This window comes from Chrysochloris asiatica, unplaced genomic scaffold, assembly GCF_000296735.1.
Source record: "Chrysochloris asiatica unplaced genomic scaffold, ChrAsi1.0 scaffold00166, whole genome shotgun sequence".
NCBI classification, from domain to species: domain Eukaryota; kingdom Metazoa; phylum Chordata; class Mammalia; order Afrosoricida; family Chrysochloridae; genus Chrysochloris; species Chrysochloris asiatica.
In genome coordinates this window covers 1,356,778-1,374,342 of record NW_006408684.1, presented here as the reverse complement: position 1 = coordinate 1,374,342, position 17,565 = coordinate 1,356,778, and the positions used below count along the sequence as shown (strand labels likewise).

General features: G+C 37.9%; 1 protein-coding gene across 1 annotated transcript in view; it reads right to left on the bottom strand.

The window, feature by feature from the left end:
- The window catches only part of LMBR1 (limb development membrane protein 1), a 195,809-nt gene that overhangs the window by 119,878 nt on the left and 58,366 nt on the right, over positions 1–17,565 (bottom strand). Inside the window, exon 4 of the mRNA XM_006871291.1 lies at positions 6,476–6,615. Within this exon, the coding sequence (XP_006871353.1) occupies positions 6,476–6,615 (140 nt within the window). The remainder of the gene's footprint in view (positions 1–6,475; positions 6,616–17,565) is intronic.

The window sequence follows — 17,565 nt, the reverse complement described above, 5'->3', positions numbered from 1 at the left end:
ATATGGAGGGGATAATAATCAATGTAATGAAACAAGCTATATGAATGGTTGAATGTGAAGCTGATGATGTGCCCTGTAAACTTTCACTCAATGCAAAATAAAAACATTTAATTAAAAAAAAAAAAGTTTATGGCAACAGTTTTTTAGGACTCCAAAGTAGTAATCAGATTTTCTCAAATGACACATGAAAATCACAGGGGTTTATTAGGAAGAAGTTTTAAGAAAGTTGAAAACTGCATTGATGAGCTAAAGGCCAGAAAAGCTGCATCAAGAAATTGTACCTGGAGTCCTGGTGTGGCGCTGTGGGCTAATGCGTCAGAATGCAAAGTCGTCTGAACTGCAAGGTTAGTGGTTCAAGCTCACCAGCTGCTCCTTGGAAACCCTATACAGGGTTGCTATGGGTCGGAATTAACTCGACGGCACTAACAACAATTCTTCAATGGCAGCAAGCCTTGAGCTTGACCCTTCAGATTTCTTTTTGTTCCTAAAACTCAAAAGTTAAAAAGGAAAATGATCTGAGTTCCTTGAGAATATCAAAACTGCCCTTTTGCCATGGTGTAAATTGAAAAGCACAAAATCCTTAGGAGAAAGGTTAGCGATGGAAACACTGCCTTCAGAAGTGTAAACATCTACATAAAGGATATGTCTAGAAATGAGTGCCACTGTTTGATATTTTTATTTAATAAAAGTCTCTAGGTAGGATTTTGTAGCAATACTCTTTGACTTATCCTCCATCTTATTAGCAATTGTATTCAATAAGTCATTACATTTCTTTACAAACTGGATCAAGTTTATTTCTACTAAGGTGTCCCTAATGGTATGATTAATCCAATCAATGACTATTCACTGAGCGCTGCTGATGTGGAAAGCTATTGGAACAAGGGTTGTATTAACATTTAAGGGAACTTCAGACATTTTCTGATATGCAAACAATTTAGCATAAACAGAGGAAGGTTTAATACGACAAATAATTTTTTTAATTCCATAAATGTCACAAAATAATAAATGACTATGTGGTGCTGTGGGTTAATGCACTGAACTGCAAAGTCGATTTGAATCGCAAAGTCAGTCGTTCAAGCTCACCAGTCGCTCCTTGGAAACTCTATATAGGGTTGCTATTGGTTGGAATCGACTCATTGGCACTTAACAACAACAACAAATAAGTATGCATTATAATAAGAATTCAAAGAATTTAACTATGTATTGTTGTTACGTGCACTCGAGTCAGTTCCCACTTATCATGACCCTGCAAAGGTGTTCCAAGAAGCAGCTAGTGGGATAGAACTGTAGTTGGAGAGACAGAAACATTGCCTTCAGAAGTGTATAGACCTAAACGAAGGATATATTAAGAAATGATAGTTTCACATTTTGATATTTTTGTTTAATAAAGGTTTCTGTAGCATGCTCAATGGTAATCTGACAGCTTCACACCAGGACCCCAAATTTATCTATAGTGGTCATCCTTCAAAGCTTATATTGGTAAAAGACATTCCAAAAATCTTTTTTTTTTTTTTTTATGTTACTAGGCCACTGCCTAATCTAAAAAATTAATACCAAAAAACCACATTAAACAAAAGTTAAAAATAATTTGTAACTAGAGTGCTTCTTGTTGTTAAGTGCCATCGAGTCAGTACCAACTCAAAGTGACCCTGTTTGGGTTTCTAGAGTGTGATGAGACTTCATTCGCTCAGGATGATTTTTGGTGTTTACATCAATTAATATGGTTATAATTTCCAAAAAGTCAAGAAGCAACCATACCTAAGGTTATCAAATCTTCATCCCTGAGAACATCTAGGGAACTGACAAGCATCCTCTTGAATGTTATGAATTCAGAAGAATGAACATGAAGCTTAATGAAACCGACCTTGTGCAGCAAAGGATTAAATCAACCAAATTATCAGAAACAATGATATGGGACAATAAAATCCTCCAGACTAGTTTCCAGGGCTGAAGACCCAGTTCTCCTGAGAAACATTCATAAGAAATGACATTCTTTAGAAGTTTCTTCCTCCAATAGGATTTAATAGAGATTAAAGCTATTGCTTACTATACAGCTTATCTATCTATCCACTTAACATATGTTTGTTGGGTATCCATTATATGTGAGGAGCTCTGGTGCATTGTGATTTATGCACTGGGCTGCTAACTGCAAAGGCAACAGTTTGAATCCACCAGTTGCTCTGTGGGAGAAAGGTGAAGCTTTGTGCTCCTGTAAAGAGTTACAGCCACGGAAACTCTATTCAGGGTCACTATGAGTAGGAATGGGTTTGATGGCCCACAGCAGCAACAGCATTATATGTGAAGCACTGTTCTAGGCCCTAGTTTAGAAGCAAAATAAAATGCCTGCATGCAATGGTTAGGGGTTTGTGTCAACTTGACTAAGCCAGGACTTCCAGAGGTTTACTAGTTGAGATGTGCTTATTTCCATGGTGTTGAAACTTAATATAGGCATAGTTAACTCTAAGATAATTGGCTATGAACAGCCAATCAACTGAAAGGATACTTCCTTGGGGGTGTGGCCTGTTCTCAATATAACGGACATGCCAGAAAGAGTCTCTTCTGCTGGGGACGTGGGACTCTACAATTTGTATGCCATTTCCTTAATAATAAACTTATTATCATATATATGTTTCACTAGTTTGGCTTCTCTAGCAAACCCAGTCAAAGACACTGCACTTACACACACCTTATAATGAGAAAAAACAAAACAAACAAATATATTTAATTCCAAGGTTAAGCCCTCTAACATCAATAATAAGATATGTCATGTTTTGGTAGCTCTTAATGGTAGGAAAGATGTCTCACCTTCCCCTGAAGGAGACTTCAGTCAATTCCAACAGTCAACGAACCTCATATGCAGCCACCACCCATCTGTGCTGCTTTAACACTGAACAAGTTTCATCGAAGCTTCCAGACTAAAATGGACCAGAAAGAAAACCCTGTGGATCACAGAAAACTGATCCAAAACTGATTATGGTATGGCACAAGGCTGGGCTGCATTTTGTTCTGTTGTGTTTAAAGTCACCATGACACCACGGCAGCTAACAATAAGTACAGCAAGCAATTTCTTCTGAGTAAAACTGAATGCACAGAGCAGCTCACCTGTCACACCACCCAACCTGAGAACAACTGTACTGCTAGTGAAATCATCTGGAGCCCAATCTTCAAAACTGTATACAACATTATATACACCATTGGGGAAGCAAGGTTTGCTGACCCAGAAAGCAATAGCCGGGCGCCTTCATGCTGAGCGTTATGGTGGAATGGGGAGCAATGTGGAAATTTATCAGCAGCCCTAAAAGAGCTTTGTAATATAATTGGAGCAGTATAGAGGTCAGGCCAAAGAGTTGAAGGCCAGAGAGAGGCATGCCTCTGGGCATGGCAGAGGAAAGGCTGTCCTGACTAGAAGAACTGTGCCCTGAACAATGCTGACCCTAAACTGTAATTTGTTAACTTCCCTAATAAAGCCATAACTGTGAGTATGGTGGCTGAGTTGTATGTGGCCACTGCAATAAATTACCAAAACCAAATTAAGAAGAAGAACGTTGTGGGAGGGCTAGTAGTTATTACCGTATTTTTTTATCCAGTTTCTCAGATTATTTTTTAAGCATGCAAAATCAATAAATACAATCAAAGGATACAATCCTAACACACACTTTCCCTGATTTTAACCATGCAGTATTCCCTTGTTCTAACGGAATGACGATCTCTTGGCTGATGTCCAGGTTCCACACGAACACAATAAAATGTTCAGAATTGACATTCTTCTCAATGTTGTCGATAATTTGTTATGATCCACAAATTTAAATGACTCTACTCAGTCAACAAAACGTAAGTAAACATCTTTCTGGTATTCCCTGCTTTCAACCAAGATTCATCTGACATCAGCAATTATATATCTTGTTCCATGTCCTCTTCTGAATCTGACTTGAATTTATTTCTTGCAATTCCCTTTAGAGTGTATGGGGTAAGGTCTCCCAATCTTGTAGGACAGTCCTTGCAACATGTCTTAGTTATCTAGTGCTGCTATAACTGAAATACCACAAGTGGATGGCTTCAACAACTAGAAATTTATTCTCCCATAGGTTAGGAGGCTAGAAGTCCAAATTCAGAGTGCCAGCTCTAGGGAAACGCTTTCTCTCTTTGTTGGCTCTGGGGAAAGGTCCTTATCTGCTTTCAACAACTGTAGGACCAACATTCTTTGGATATCTCCATGCATCTTGGCTTCAATCTTCTTTTGGGTCTAAGAGTTTCACAGTGCAAGGACTGTAGGGTCATCTGAGCTCAGCTTGCTTGTTTAATCTCTTTAATATCTCAAAAGAGATCAACTCAAGATACAACCTAATCCTGTAGATTGCATCTGACAGGATTATAAAAGTGAGAATTTATAACGCATAGAATAATTACATCAGAGCAGCTCTGATCAAATCAGATCACATCATGGAGAGCGGAAACGATTACTATATCTTAACTGCTAAACCACTGAGAATCCTGAGCTAGTCATGTGGACACAAAACCTTAACTGTAACCACCCTTGAAGGATGAGCAGATACACTGTCATGATGAGAAACAATTCCTCACTGAAGTTTTCCTGGCTCTTTTCTCACTGTTGCAGTTTTTTATTTTCTTAAAACTTCTTCCTAATAAGTCTCAAAATTAACCCCTTTGGGTCCCCCAAAACCAGTCACCATAACCTTCTAGATGACCTCTCTACTTTGAAAGTAACTGATCCAGAAGAGGGGCCGAACCATTGTTTTGATGGAACCTTATTTTTGAAGACACCCTAACGAAGACTAAGTGTATTATTGAGATAACTTGTCTGCAGCCATCAATGACAGCAGAGACATGTTTACACACATTTTTGCTTTGTTTGTTTGTTAATAAAACCTTTTAATTCCACTTTTCCAGTAACTTTTTGAAATCCCCTTGTATATACTGAGCAATATAAATACATATATTCAGTTGCCATCAAGTCAATTTTGACACATAACGATCCTAAATGTGTCCAAGTAGTACTGCGCTCCAGGGGGTTTTCAGTGGATGATTTTTCATAAGTAGATCACTAAGCCTTTCTTCTGTGGTGTTTCTGAATGGACGCAAACCTTCAACCTTTAGTAGACAAACTAGTCACCCATTGTACCACCCACAGACTCTATATGATGTTGTTGTTGTTAACTGCCGTTGAGTCAGTTCTGACTCATAGTAACCCTGTATAGAGTTTCCAAGGAATACCTGGTGGGTTTGAACTGCTGACCTAGTGGTTTGCAGACTATACATTTAAGTATATATATGAGGAGTCCTGGTGTGGTGTTGTAAGATAACCACTGGACTGCTAACCACAAAGCTGGCAGTTAAAACCTACCAGTCACTCCTTGAAAAGCCTATACACAGTCACTATGAGTTGGAACTGACTAGAAAGCACTAACAACAAATATACATGTATGTATAATAATATAAATAACTAACAACACTAAGAAATAATCATGACATTTATAACACCTAGTAACACAAATGAACAACACAGATAAAATGGGGTCAATTGAGAGTAAAAAAGAAATCAAAATCTATAAAAGCTGTAATAAACTCTAACAGATCATTATGAGATTATGTTCCCCCTCAAAAAAGAAAAAACTTTTGCCACCAAGTTTTTTGGGGGAAAAAATTTAGGGGCCCCCCCCCCTTTTTATTCCTTAAAAAAAAAACAGAAAGAGCAAAGAAAAATACCACACTATCACCATAATAGCAGATATTTCACATCATTATTCCTTTATTTCATTATTCCTCTTCCTAAAATCAAGCTTATAAAGTAAGTTTTATAATCACAGTTTAAGAGAACAGGAAGTTGAGGTCAGAGAAAAACCAAAGACAGCTAGAAAATGGTGGAGCCAAGAATGGAATGCAGGTCTATTTAACTCCAAAGCAATCCAGGTTGCCTATAATAAATCATTGTTTAAAAAGATTTAGTCTCAGAAATCCAAAGGGGCAGTTCTAATCTGTCCTGTCAGGATGCTATGAGTAGGAATCGACTTGATGGCAGTGGGTATAATCATTTTAAATTTGTACTTGACAGGAAAGGTGCATTTCCTTCCATCATACATAGTTTTTGAGATGACTAAAAAAATGAGAGAAAAATAGATAAATAGAAACTATGGTTGTAGTGTTTTAGGTCTTAGAATGGACCTTGAGTTCTACTGACCAGTCCAAATAAAACCAAATTTCTCTTGCTAAACATTTAAATGAAAATTTATTTATTAAAATCATGGTAAGTATAAAACTGCATCTTGACTGAGTAAAAGAGACTATTCTCTCACAATTAGTGAAGATAAACATTTTGCTTTTCAATTTATTAAAGATCAAAATAGCTTACTGGGAAAAGATGCAAATTATGATAAAAATAAAGAAAAGAAATGTTTAAATACAGTGTAGTAAAAGAGTAAAGTATTAACTGTCATCATTTTAGGCACTATATACTGACCATGAATCAGGGAACCATTTAGCCATTGAATGTAGTAGTTTTGAGGAAAAGAAAGCAGGATTTCATTGCTGATTATTGAGAAGGGTAAAAGCAAAACAGCACCAGCTGAAACTGCTAGAGTGAACGTACTCAAAAACAACCTGAAAGAAAAAGAGAGTTATTATCACAAATGGCCTGAGAAAGCAATTAATATGGTAGTAACTTTAAAAATATCAATACTGTTAGAAAATTTTTATAAAAAAGCATTATATAAGCATTTCATTAAATCTATATATTTGGGAAACAAGTGATATAAATATCATCCTAGAACCTAACTAGATGAACTCTAAAACTCCTTACTCTATGTAAAGATGATTAAGTATAACAGTAAGACCTATACGATATATATACAGGTAGCCCACAACTTATTAGGAGTTACATGTGGTCTGACAAAATGCCAACATCGTCCAATTCTTCTTCATCATCAGAGTAAATTTTATAATTTGTGTATTTTTATGCATAGATTTATTAAAATATATCTGTAAGCTTATATGTAATATTTCCAATCTCAAAGATAAATAAAAATCTGATTTATAATGATACTGATAGTAAAAACAACACAATGGAAGCTTTAAAAAAAAAAAATGAGGTCTTCAACTTCTGCCAGAGCCAATTTAAAACAGTTACTGAAGTGTAATCCTATCGTATGTCAGGGACTACCTGTACCAAAGAGGTAATTCACACATTTTACAAAGAATTAATTGTAGGCACAATCCTGTTTTAAATATAAGTATTTATGTCACAATTTTATTTAAATTAACTACCTTGACAATATAGGCTAGCAGGAATGAAACAATTGTTTCAGGTGAAAAAATACTTGTGAAAACAGTATTAAGAATAAAGCAATTTTAAATGATTATTTGGGGATAGAAAACTTACAAAGCTACTGGCCTAATACCTTTAAAATAGGCAACGTTTAAATAAACTAGACTGTTAAGGAGCCCTGGTAGCACAGTGATTATGTGTGCTATACACAAGGTCAGCAATTCAAATCCAGTCACTCCTTCTGAGAAAGACGAAGTTCTCTGCTTCCACTGTAAAGATTTATAACCTAGGAAACCCTATTCAGGGTTACTATAAGTCGAAGGAGTCCTGGTGTGGCACTGTACTGCAAAGTAGGTTTTAACAGCAAGGCCAGCAGTTCAAACTGACCAGTTGCTCCTTGGAAACCCTATACAGGGTCACTATGGGTTGGAACCAACTCAATGGCACTTGACAACAACAACATGAGAAGATACCGACTTAACAGCACACAACCACCAACTATTAAACAATTGTTGTTGTTGTTAAATGCTGTCGAGTCTGTTCCGACCCATAGCGACCCTGCATAGGGTTTCCAAGGAGCAGCTGGTTGACCTTGAACCACCAACTTTGCAGTTCAAATGGCTTTGCAGTCTGGCGCATTAACCCAGAGTGCCACACCAGGACCCAATACTAAGGTACTGAAGTCTTGGTGTGTCGCTGTTGTATAAACACTGGACTGCTCATCACAAAGTCAGTGGTTCAAATCCACCAGCCATTTCTCAGAAACCCTACACAGGCTGAATATGAGTTGGCACCAACTTAATGGCACTTATCAACAACAAGAAGTATATGGTACTGGAGTCCTGGTGTAGCACTGTAGGATCAGCATTAGACTTGCAAACCACAAGGTCTGCAGTTCAAACCTACCAGCTGCTTCTCAGCAACTCTATAGAGGGTCATAACTGATTCAAAGGCATTTAACAACAAGAAGAATGTGGTACTATTAAATATTATATTTAAAGTATTTGTCAGTTTTATAAAATAATATAGCTATAATACGCACTAACATGGAAAACTGAAGTAGAATGACAAAGGGCTTTCCCTTTCCTAGTTATACATTTCTGGAATGTTTGAAATTTTTACATTTAATCATTTGTTAATTTTAAAGAATAAAATGACAAAGAAAAAGGGGACTTTACTAACATTAGTGATGGGACACTAATTTAATAATATCCACTCCATTAAAGTTAATAAAAGAGGAATATAAAAATAAACATAAGACAATATAAGAAAAAGCAGAGAAAAATCATACTAAATATCCAAAATACACATCTGAAAGCGTAACTTTGAAGCCAATGCCATCTTGTGGCAACCAACAGAAGTGTACTCCTTTTAAAAGACAAAAATAACTATGCTAAACCAATGACAAAATATTTAATATCATTTATGTAATACATACCAAAAATACAATTCACATCAGATGAAAAGTTTCATAAATTGATTTTACTGAGTAGACAGTCTGTTTACTGGGTAAAACACTAAGACCAGAATAAATTCAACTCTGGCAGTAACCAAATGGAACACCTCCTGCAAGCTTCAATTTTCCTTCACACATCCTAGTCAATACCATATCTTCTAATGCTTAATAAAGATCAAATCCAAAATCTTACCATTCAAAGTCTGGCACAAGTTACTGCAATGTAGTTTTTCAAGTTCCTCTACAGCAACTGTTGTTGTTAGATGCTGTTGAGTCGGTTCTGACTCAACAACCCTATGAACAACAAAACAAAATACTGCCTGGTCCTGCACCAACCTCACAATCGTTGCTACACTTGAACCCACTGCTGCTGCTACTGTGCCAATTCACCTCACTGGGGAGCCTTTCTCTTTATTGCTGACCTTCTTCTTTACCAAGCATGAAGTCCTTCCCGAGGGATTGGTTCCTCTTGATAGCATGTCAAAAGTCTGAGAGACCAAGTCTTGCCATTCTGGCTTCTAAGAAGCATTCTGGGTGTACTTCTTCCAACACAGATTAGTTTATTTTTCTCACAGTCCATGGTACTTTTAATATTCTCCTCCAACACCATAACTCAAATACATCAATTCCTCCACGGTCTTGCTTATTCATTGTCTAACTCTCACATGCATATGAGGCTACTGAAAATACCATAGCTTGGATCAGTCCTCAAACTGACATTTTTGCTCTGGAACACACTTTAAAGAGGTCTGGTGCAGCAGATCTGCTTAATGTAATATGTCGTTTGATTTCTTGACTGCTGCTTCCATGAGTATTGATGATTGATCCGAGTAAAATGAAGTCTTTGACAACTTCAATCTTTTCTTCATTTATATGGATGATTATTTATTGGTCCAGTGGTAAGGATTTTTGTTTTCTTTACAATAAGGTACCACTCATAACAAAGGCTGTGGTCTTTGATCTTCATCAGTAAGCATTTTAAGCTCTTTTGTCTTTCAGCAAGGAAGGTTTTATCATCTGCATATCATACGCTGTTCATGAATCTTCCTCCAATCCTGATGCCACATTGTTCTTCATATAACATATATACATTTTGATTGATCTAAACTCATTCCCCAAACATAAAATGAATTTGTATGTGCATATTCCTTGTGCATATTCTGCTATTTTCCTAGTACACTCCTTTCCACATTCTGCAGGGCAATCTCAGACACAAGCTTTAAGACAGAGTTCAAATAGCATTTGTCCTGTGAAGCATTCTTCAACTTCTCCCTTCTTTCTCCTCTCAGTAAAATCAGTCACTCTTGTCTCTTGGTTCCCAAAATACTTGACCATGTGCCCAGCAAAGAAGGCCAACCATCATTTCCAAATCAAAAAGTAGGATCTGTGACAAAAAGGAGTATACTTATGGGGCAAACCAATAAAAGCATTTGGAATGACAAGTGTCTTAGAAAATGTAGGCTATAGGCCACCATAAGCATACTGCTTGCTCTTTCAACAACGACAAAAATCTATTTGACCTATTATACTTTAGGTGTTGTGATTGGCCATAAGCTACACAAAAGATAACATCATTCCTGGCTGTCCTTGGGTAGCTCTGAGGAGAGCTATCCATAAAAAGCTCAACACTTTCACTTAATAACTAAGAGACAGGACACTTAAATCCTAAGTCGCTAAGCCCCTATTATGAACCACCATCATTAGGTTTGTCTCAAGCTTTTTGCCATGCCTTTGCTGCCCCTCATTCTCAGCAAATGACTGCAGCACCCATTTCATACTGAAAAAGAATGGTAAACCCCTCTCTACCTACAACCTAAGAAAGCTAACAAAATACACACGTATTCTTCCTGCCTATCAAAAACAAGAAAGACATCTTCCCCTATCCCTGATCACTACTACTGATTCCCAGATCCTGGCTCCATCAATTACCCTGCTCTCTTGAAACCTTCTCTTCTTGCTTCTAATACTCAGAGTATAACCTACGTATGATACCTTCACTTCTACAGCTTCAATTTCTTTCTTAACCTAAGCAATAGGGTTTCTGTTCCTCACTATAACAATAAAAAGATTCTTATTAAGGTCAAATCTATACTGCATTTTTTAGTCACAATCTGAACTCAACTGCCAGAGATAATTCAGATTGACAACCACGACTTCCTTCTTGAAATTTTCCTCCACTTCAGCAACATTTTCTTCTTCCTGAATGTTCGTTCTCCACTACTTTTTAAATCAGTGTTCCCAGCACTCGGTCTGTCTTACTCATCTAGAGCTGCCGTAACAGAAACACCACAGGTGGATGGCTTTAATGAACAGAATTTTATTTGCTCATGGTTTAGGAGGGTAGAAGTCTGAACACAGAGCACTGACTCTAGATGAAGGCTCTCTATCTATGCCCACTCTAAGGGGAAATCCTTTACCTCCGCTTCTCCAACAGTCTTCTCAGATTTCCTTGGAAATGTCCACCTGGCATCCAGCATTCCCCAATTCCCATTTTTATGTCAACCAAATTTGCTCTTTTACATTTAAAAAATGAGTAGGACCAATATAGCCTAATTAACACAGGAAAGAAAATCTTATTCCCAAATGGGATTCTGTCCACAGGTGCAGGGGTTAGGATTCCAATACATATGGAGACGAGGGAAAAGATACACAATTCAACCCATAAAATCATCCTGTTTGCTGCATGAATCAGCATGCAAATTCCATTCCAAATTCCTCTAAAGTCAGTGATTCTTACTCTCAAGTCAGAAGGAGCCCCAGTAGCGTAGTGGGTTACACATTGGGCTGCTAACTGCAAGGCCAGCAGTTTAAACACACAGGAAAAAGGTGAGGCTTTCTGCTCCTGTAAAGATTTTCAGCCTTGGTAACCCTATACAGGGTAACACTGGAATCGATTCCAACTCATAATGTAAATCTTCTACAGGCATAGAAAGCCTCATCTTTCTCCTACAGAATGGCTAGTGGGTTTGAACTGCCAATGGTTAGCAGTTCAATGCTTATACTACAATGCCATTGGGCCTCCTTCAGTGGTTCTTAGCTAGTGTTATAGTCAGAATCAGAGCTTTTGTTAAAGCACATATCAAAGACTGATTCAGTTTATCTTTTTGATGATACTCATGTATTAGATATATATTTACTGAGCGCTTCCTATGTGCCAGGAAATGTACTCTCTCACAATACTTATTTAACCTGTATATTGAGCAAATAATCCAAGAAGTTGAATTATATGAAAAAGAACATGCATTAGGATTGGAGGAAGACTCATTAACAACTGCGATATATAGATGAAACAACTTCGATAGCTGAAAGTGAAGAGGACTTAAAATACTGACCGAAGAAGATCAAAGGGCACAGCCAGTATGAAATGCACTTCAATGTAAAAAAAAGCAAAAAACAAAAATCTTCACCACTGGACCAATAAATAACATCATGGAAAACAAAGAAAAGATTGAAGTTGTCAAAGACTTCATTTTGCTGGGATTCACAAGAATCAAATCTGCTGTACAAGACTTCTTTAAATAAAATGTTCAAGAATTAATATTTTTAAGGACAAAGGTGGGTCTGACACAAGCTAGGGTATTTTCAATAGCCTTACGTTCCTGTGACAGTTGGACAATGAATATAGAAGATCATAGAAGAATTGATGCATTTGAGTTATGGTGTTGGGGAATACTGAAAGTACCATGGACTGCCAAAAGACTCAAACAAGCTGCCTTGGAACGAGTTCAGCCAGAATGTGCCTTAGAAACAGGGAGGAGGAGACTTCCTCTCTCATACTTTGAAACACTTGATCAGGAAGGACCAGTCCCTGGAGAAGGACATCGTGCTTGGGAAAGTGGAGGGTCAGCGGAAAAGTGTAACAATTATGAGGATGGTGCAGACCCAGGCAGTGTGCATAAGGTCAAGTTGGAACCATCTCAGACAGAACCTAATAACAATAATAACAAGGTACGATGACTCTTCTAGGCCCTTTTAAACAACCACGCATTCTTGTCCTTGGAGGGAGACAGTCAGTACATAATAAAAATCCAAATTAGAACAGTTGGTGTAGGTCTCATTAAAAAATGGAAATGGAGTATACAGATAAAGGAGGTGAGAAAATTAACCAAAGAGGAGGATATCTGATATAAAGCATTAAGGCAGAAAAAACAGATCAAAAACCCTAAGGTGGAAGCATGCTGACCTTTCGAGAAAAAAAATAGATGTTTTGCAGTTGTTATTCAGTAAACAAGAAAGGAAAAAGTAGTAGGACAAACATTAAGCAGGTGCTGGCCACTGTTAAGGAGTTTGTCTTTTTCTCTCAATGAAATGAGGAGCTCCGCAGATGTCTAGCCAAGTGGCACAGGCTACCTACCTTCTGTTTTCAAGACCACCCTGAAGAGCATGTAGAATATGGACTGTAGGGAAGGATGGACTCATGGAGTCTGAAGCCACTGAAGTAACAAAAATGATGGTTCAGAACAGGGCAGTGGCAGTGGAGATGGTAAAGTAAGTGATTAGACACTGAAAACAGAAAACCAATTGCCGTCAAGTTGAATTCTGACTCATGCGAGATTCAAAAGAAAGACAGAAGTCATGGATGACCCTGTGGTTTCTGGCCAGAGAACTGGAAAGGTGGAGCTATCACCAACCAAAATGGAAAAGGGTGAAGTTGGAGGAGGTTTGAGGGCGAAGTAAGGGATTCAGTTTTGGACATATTGACTTTGACATATCTACTAAGCAGGAACTCATAGAAGTGATGCTTCATACTTCTCTTTGCATCCTACCATGATTGATGATGTTCCTTTTGATTACTGATAAAAGTGATGTCTGCCAGGGCCCTCCATTCTAAAGTCAATAGAGACTCAAGATTGTTCTGTTTTCCTGAGTTGGTTAGAATCCATTACAATTAATGTTTATTTTAATGTTCAAATTGTCCCTGATTTGGCTTCTATGTCGTTTTCATATGGTCCCATCGTTCTCTGAGAAAACTTGGTATTCTGGTACACGATGTACAAGATGACTCTGGAACTTTCTCTAAACCAGCCCTGGAACCAGCCATTTCTTCAAAGAGCCCTGGGAAAATCAGTAGGAAATTATAATTTGATTCAAAATAAGTAACATGGTTTATTTCTTTGTTAGTGAACTCTAGTGTCTAGAGCTACTTTCCAAAGCATGTACACACATGGGTAATATTAGGAGGATTGCTAAGTAGAGGAAAAAAACTAAGAAAAGAAAAGGCTTTTCAAGTCTTGTGATTAAAAGAACATACAAATAAAACCAAAATACTTCCTTAGTCTACAGTAGTGAGTTAAGTCATAAGGTTTTCTTGTAAAATACAAACTATCCTTAAATATAGTTTCACAAATTCGGTACTGGATTTTTATGTCTATTAGTTTAAACCAAATCAAGTCAAATATCTGGTCAAGAGTAACTCTCAGAAAACAAAATTTAGGGTTGGGACAGCAGAAGGCATAGATACAAATAAAGGAGAGCATGAAGCGATTTAGGAATAAATGAGGAAGCAAAGGTGGATCTAAAAGGGAGGTGTGGAAGGCCAAGAAAAAGTTCTCAAATGTACTTGAGTACTTGAGACGAGTGGGTTTGTGAAGAATCCTCTCGAGTGGCCAGAATGGTGTTGGCAATCACCTAAACTTAAGAATATTTCTAAACCCCTTCAAAAGATGGAGAATTTCAACATTTTCCTCCTTGTTAAGCACAGTCTCTTGTTCAATTTCTTCCTGTTCCACACGCTCACCACCACCACTCCCAACATAATTCACCTCACTGGGAGGAGATAAGGCAAGAAAAACCAGGTATGAGAGAAGAAAGGCAACATTTACTTAATACCAATTGTGCAACACACACTCCACCCTAAGCAGATAGATATGCTGTTACTGTTGTTAAGTGCTATCAAACTGCTGGGTCCAACGCAAACCCTGCATAGTTTCCGAGGACCGGCTGGTGGGTCTGAACTGCTGTCCAGCGCTTATCCTATAGCACCACATCACGTCTCAAAACCCGCTGCTGTTGATTCCAACTCACGTGATCCTATTAAAAAGAACTGCTCCCTGGTTTCCAAGCTTATAAATCTTTACCAGAAACAGACTGACGCATCTTTCTGCAGCATAGCGGCTGGTGGGTTCCAACTGCCCACCTTCTGGTTAGCAGCCCAACACTCAACCCTCTGCACCACCAGGGTTCCAATATAGTGCTGTTGTTAAGTGCCATCAAGGTGGTTCCAACTTATAGCTACCTTGTAGAGGGTTTCCAAGGAGCGATTGGAGGGTTTGAACCACCGGCCTTTAAGTTAGCAGTCCAGTATTTATCCTACAGCATCACACCAGGACTCCAAAGTTCCAAAATAGAGATACCGATATATACATATAGATATAAGGAGCTCTGGTAACGTAGTGGTTACGAACCGGGCTGCAAACTGCAAGGTCAGCAGTTCAAAACTACCAGCTGATCCGCGGGAGAAAGATGAGGCTTTCTGCTCCCATGAAAATTTATAGCCTCGGAAACCCTATACAAGGTCGCTATGAGTCGGAACCGACTCCACAGCACACAACAACAACAACATATAAAAATTATTTATCTGAAAGGAAGATTCATTTTCTCCATATACAAAATACAGTTTCTACCTACTTTGAATATAGATCTTCCAAAATCTTTAGCTATCACTCATTCCATCACAACAGGGAAAAGAAAAAAAAAAGGAAGTAAAACAAACAGAGAAATAGTCAAAGGGGAGGAAGACAGATTCCTTCTCTTAGGTGACCCCTACCTCCCTCTTTCTAACTGTATTACAACTATACACCACTCTCCCAACAGGAAGAGGTTCTCCATATGCAGCACAAGGATGTTTGGAAAACATAAACCCTCCCACATGATGTGCTGATGCTCGGGAAAGCAGATAAGCACTTACAACACTGAAACATTACACGGCCACACTTGTATTTTTAGTATCAGAGTCAATATGATTTGTTCTTTTGCTTATAAATTATTAATTTATAAATGCATTTAAGAACACCGACCACTAAAAGTGGTACACAGACTACCTGGAGAGGAGACAAGTACAGATCTCACTGCACGACATACCTAGAGGATCTCATGAGAGAGGATTAAGATTTGCCCTTAATTCACTCTGAATCAGTGTAGTTTCTCAGGGAGGTAAAGTGAATGATTCTGTTTCTACAACATCCATAATTTAGAAAATGATGATGAGTCCACTTAAGAATTTTCACAGTTATCAAGGTGCTAGAAATAAAACCAAGACCCCTAATTTTATACATTTAAACATCAAGTTTTGAGCCTCACAGTGCAAGTTTTGGACTCAGAGAGCAACAGTTTCTAGCCCGATGTTACATTGTCTTTGTAACTTATCAGGACATTCAATATAAATTATAAAATTTAGTACAGCAGGGTTCAATCATATTCATCTATCAGCTATAACTTAAGCCAGGAGTGCAGTGGCTCTGTAGGAAAAGCACGGGACTGCAAACCACAAGTTCAGTGATTTTAGCCTACCAGCAGCTCTGGGGGAGAAAAATGACTCCCCCTGCTCACAAAAAGATTTAAAGCCTCAGAAATCCGATACAGGATTTCTAGAAGTCTGAAGTGATTTGAAGGCACTTAACAACAACAATTGGTTAAAAAGGTGGTTTTTTTAAAAAACTGAGTTGAAATGCACACAACATAAAATTAACTATTTTAAAGTAAGCAATTCAGCGACATCTAGAACAGTCACAATATTGTGCAACTATGGGTCGGAACCGACTCGATGGCACATAACAACAACAACAACAACAACAACCATTAGTATGAGAGTCTTGGTGCGGTGCTGTAGATTAATGCACCAGACTGCAAAGTCAGTTTGAACCATAAGATTGGTGGTTAAAGCTCACCAGTCACAACTCAGAAACCCTATACAGGGTTGCTATGGGTTAGAATCGAGTCGATGATATGTAACAACAACAACCACCTGTATCTAGTTCCAAAACATTTCCACTATGCCAAAAGAAAATGCTATCCCTATTAAGCAGTTACTTCTCATTCCCTCCCGCTCCCCATCCCCAAGTCTCTAATAACCACCAGCCTGCTTTCTCAATATAGATTTACCTACTTTGAAAATTTCACATAAATGGAAATATACAATATAAGATTTCCTGTGTCTGGATTATTTCACTTACCTTAGTTCAAGGATCATCTATGTTATATAGCATACATTAAGAACTCATTCTTTTTAATGGATGACTAATATTCCATTGCATGTGAAAGTATTATTACGTGTTCAATGTGTATGTGTATGTATGTGTGTGTGTATATATATATTCTCTTTCTCTCCTTTTCCTTCCTTACCTTTTATTACTTCCTCTTACCTGCCTCAAGTTTTTTTATATATCTGTTACTATTGCAGAACAAATTTAAAGTATCAGTAAAAAAATTTGAAAATCCAGGAATACAGATACTCTATTACATATATTGGTTGTTGTTGTTGTTAAGTGTCATCAAGTCAGTCCATTTGTTGTTGCTGTTGTTAGGTACAATCGAGTTGGTACTGACTCATAGTGACCCTATGCACAACAGAACAAAACACTGCCCAGTCCTGGGCCAGCCTCACAATTGTTGCCAAGCTTGAGCCCATTGATGCTGCCACTTTGCCAATCCATCTCATTAAGGGTCTTTCTCTTTTTTCTGTGACCCTTCACCTTACCAAACATGATATCCTTCTCCACTGACTTGTCCCTCCTAACAATATGTACAAAGTATGAGAGACAAAGTTTGGCCATCCTGGCCTCCAAGGAGCACTCTGGCTGTACTTCTTCCAACACAGATCTGTTGGTTCTTT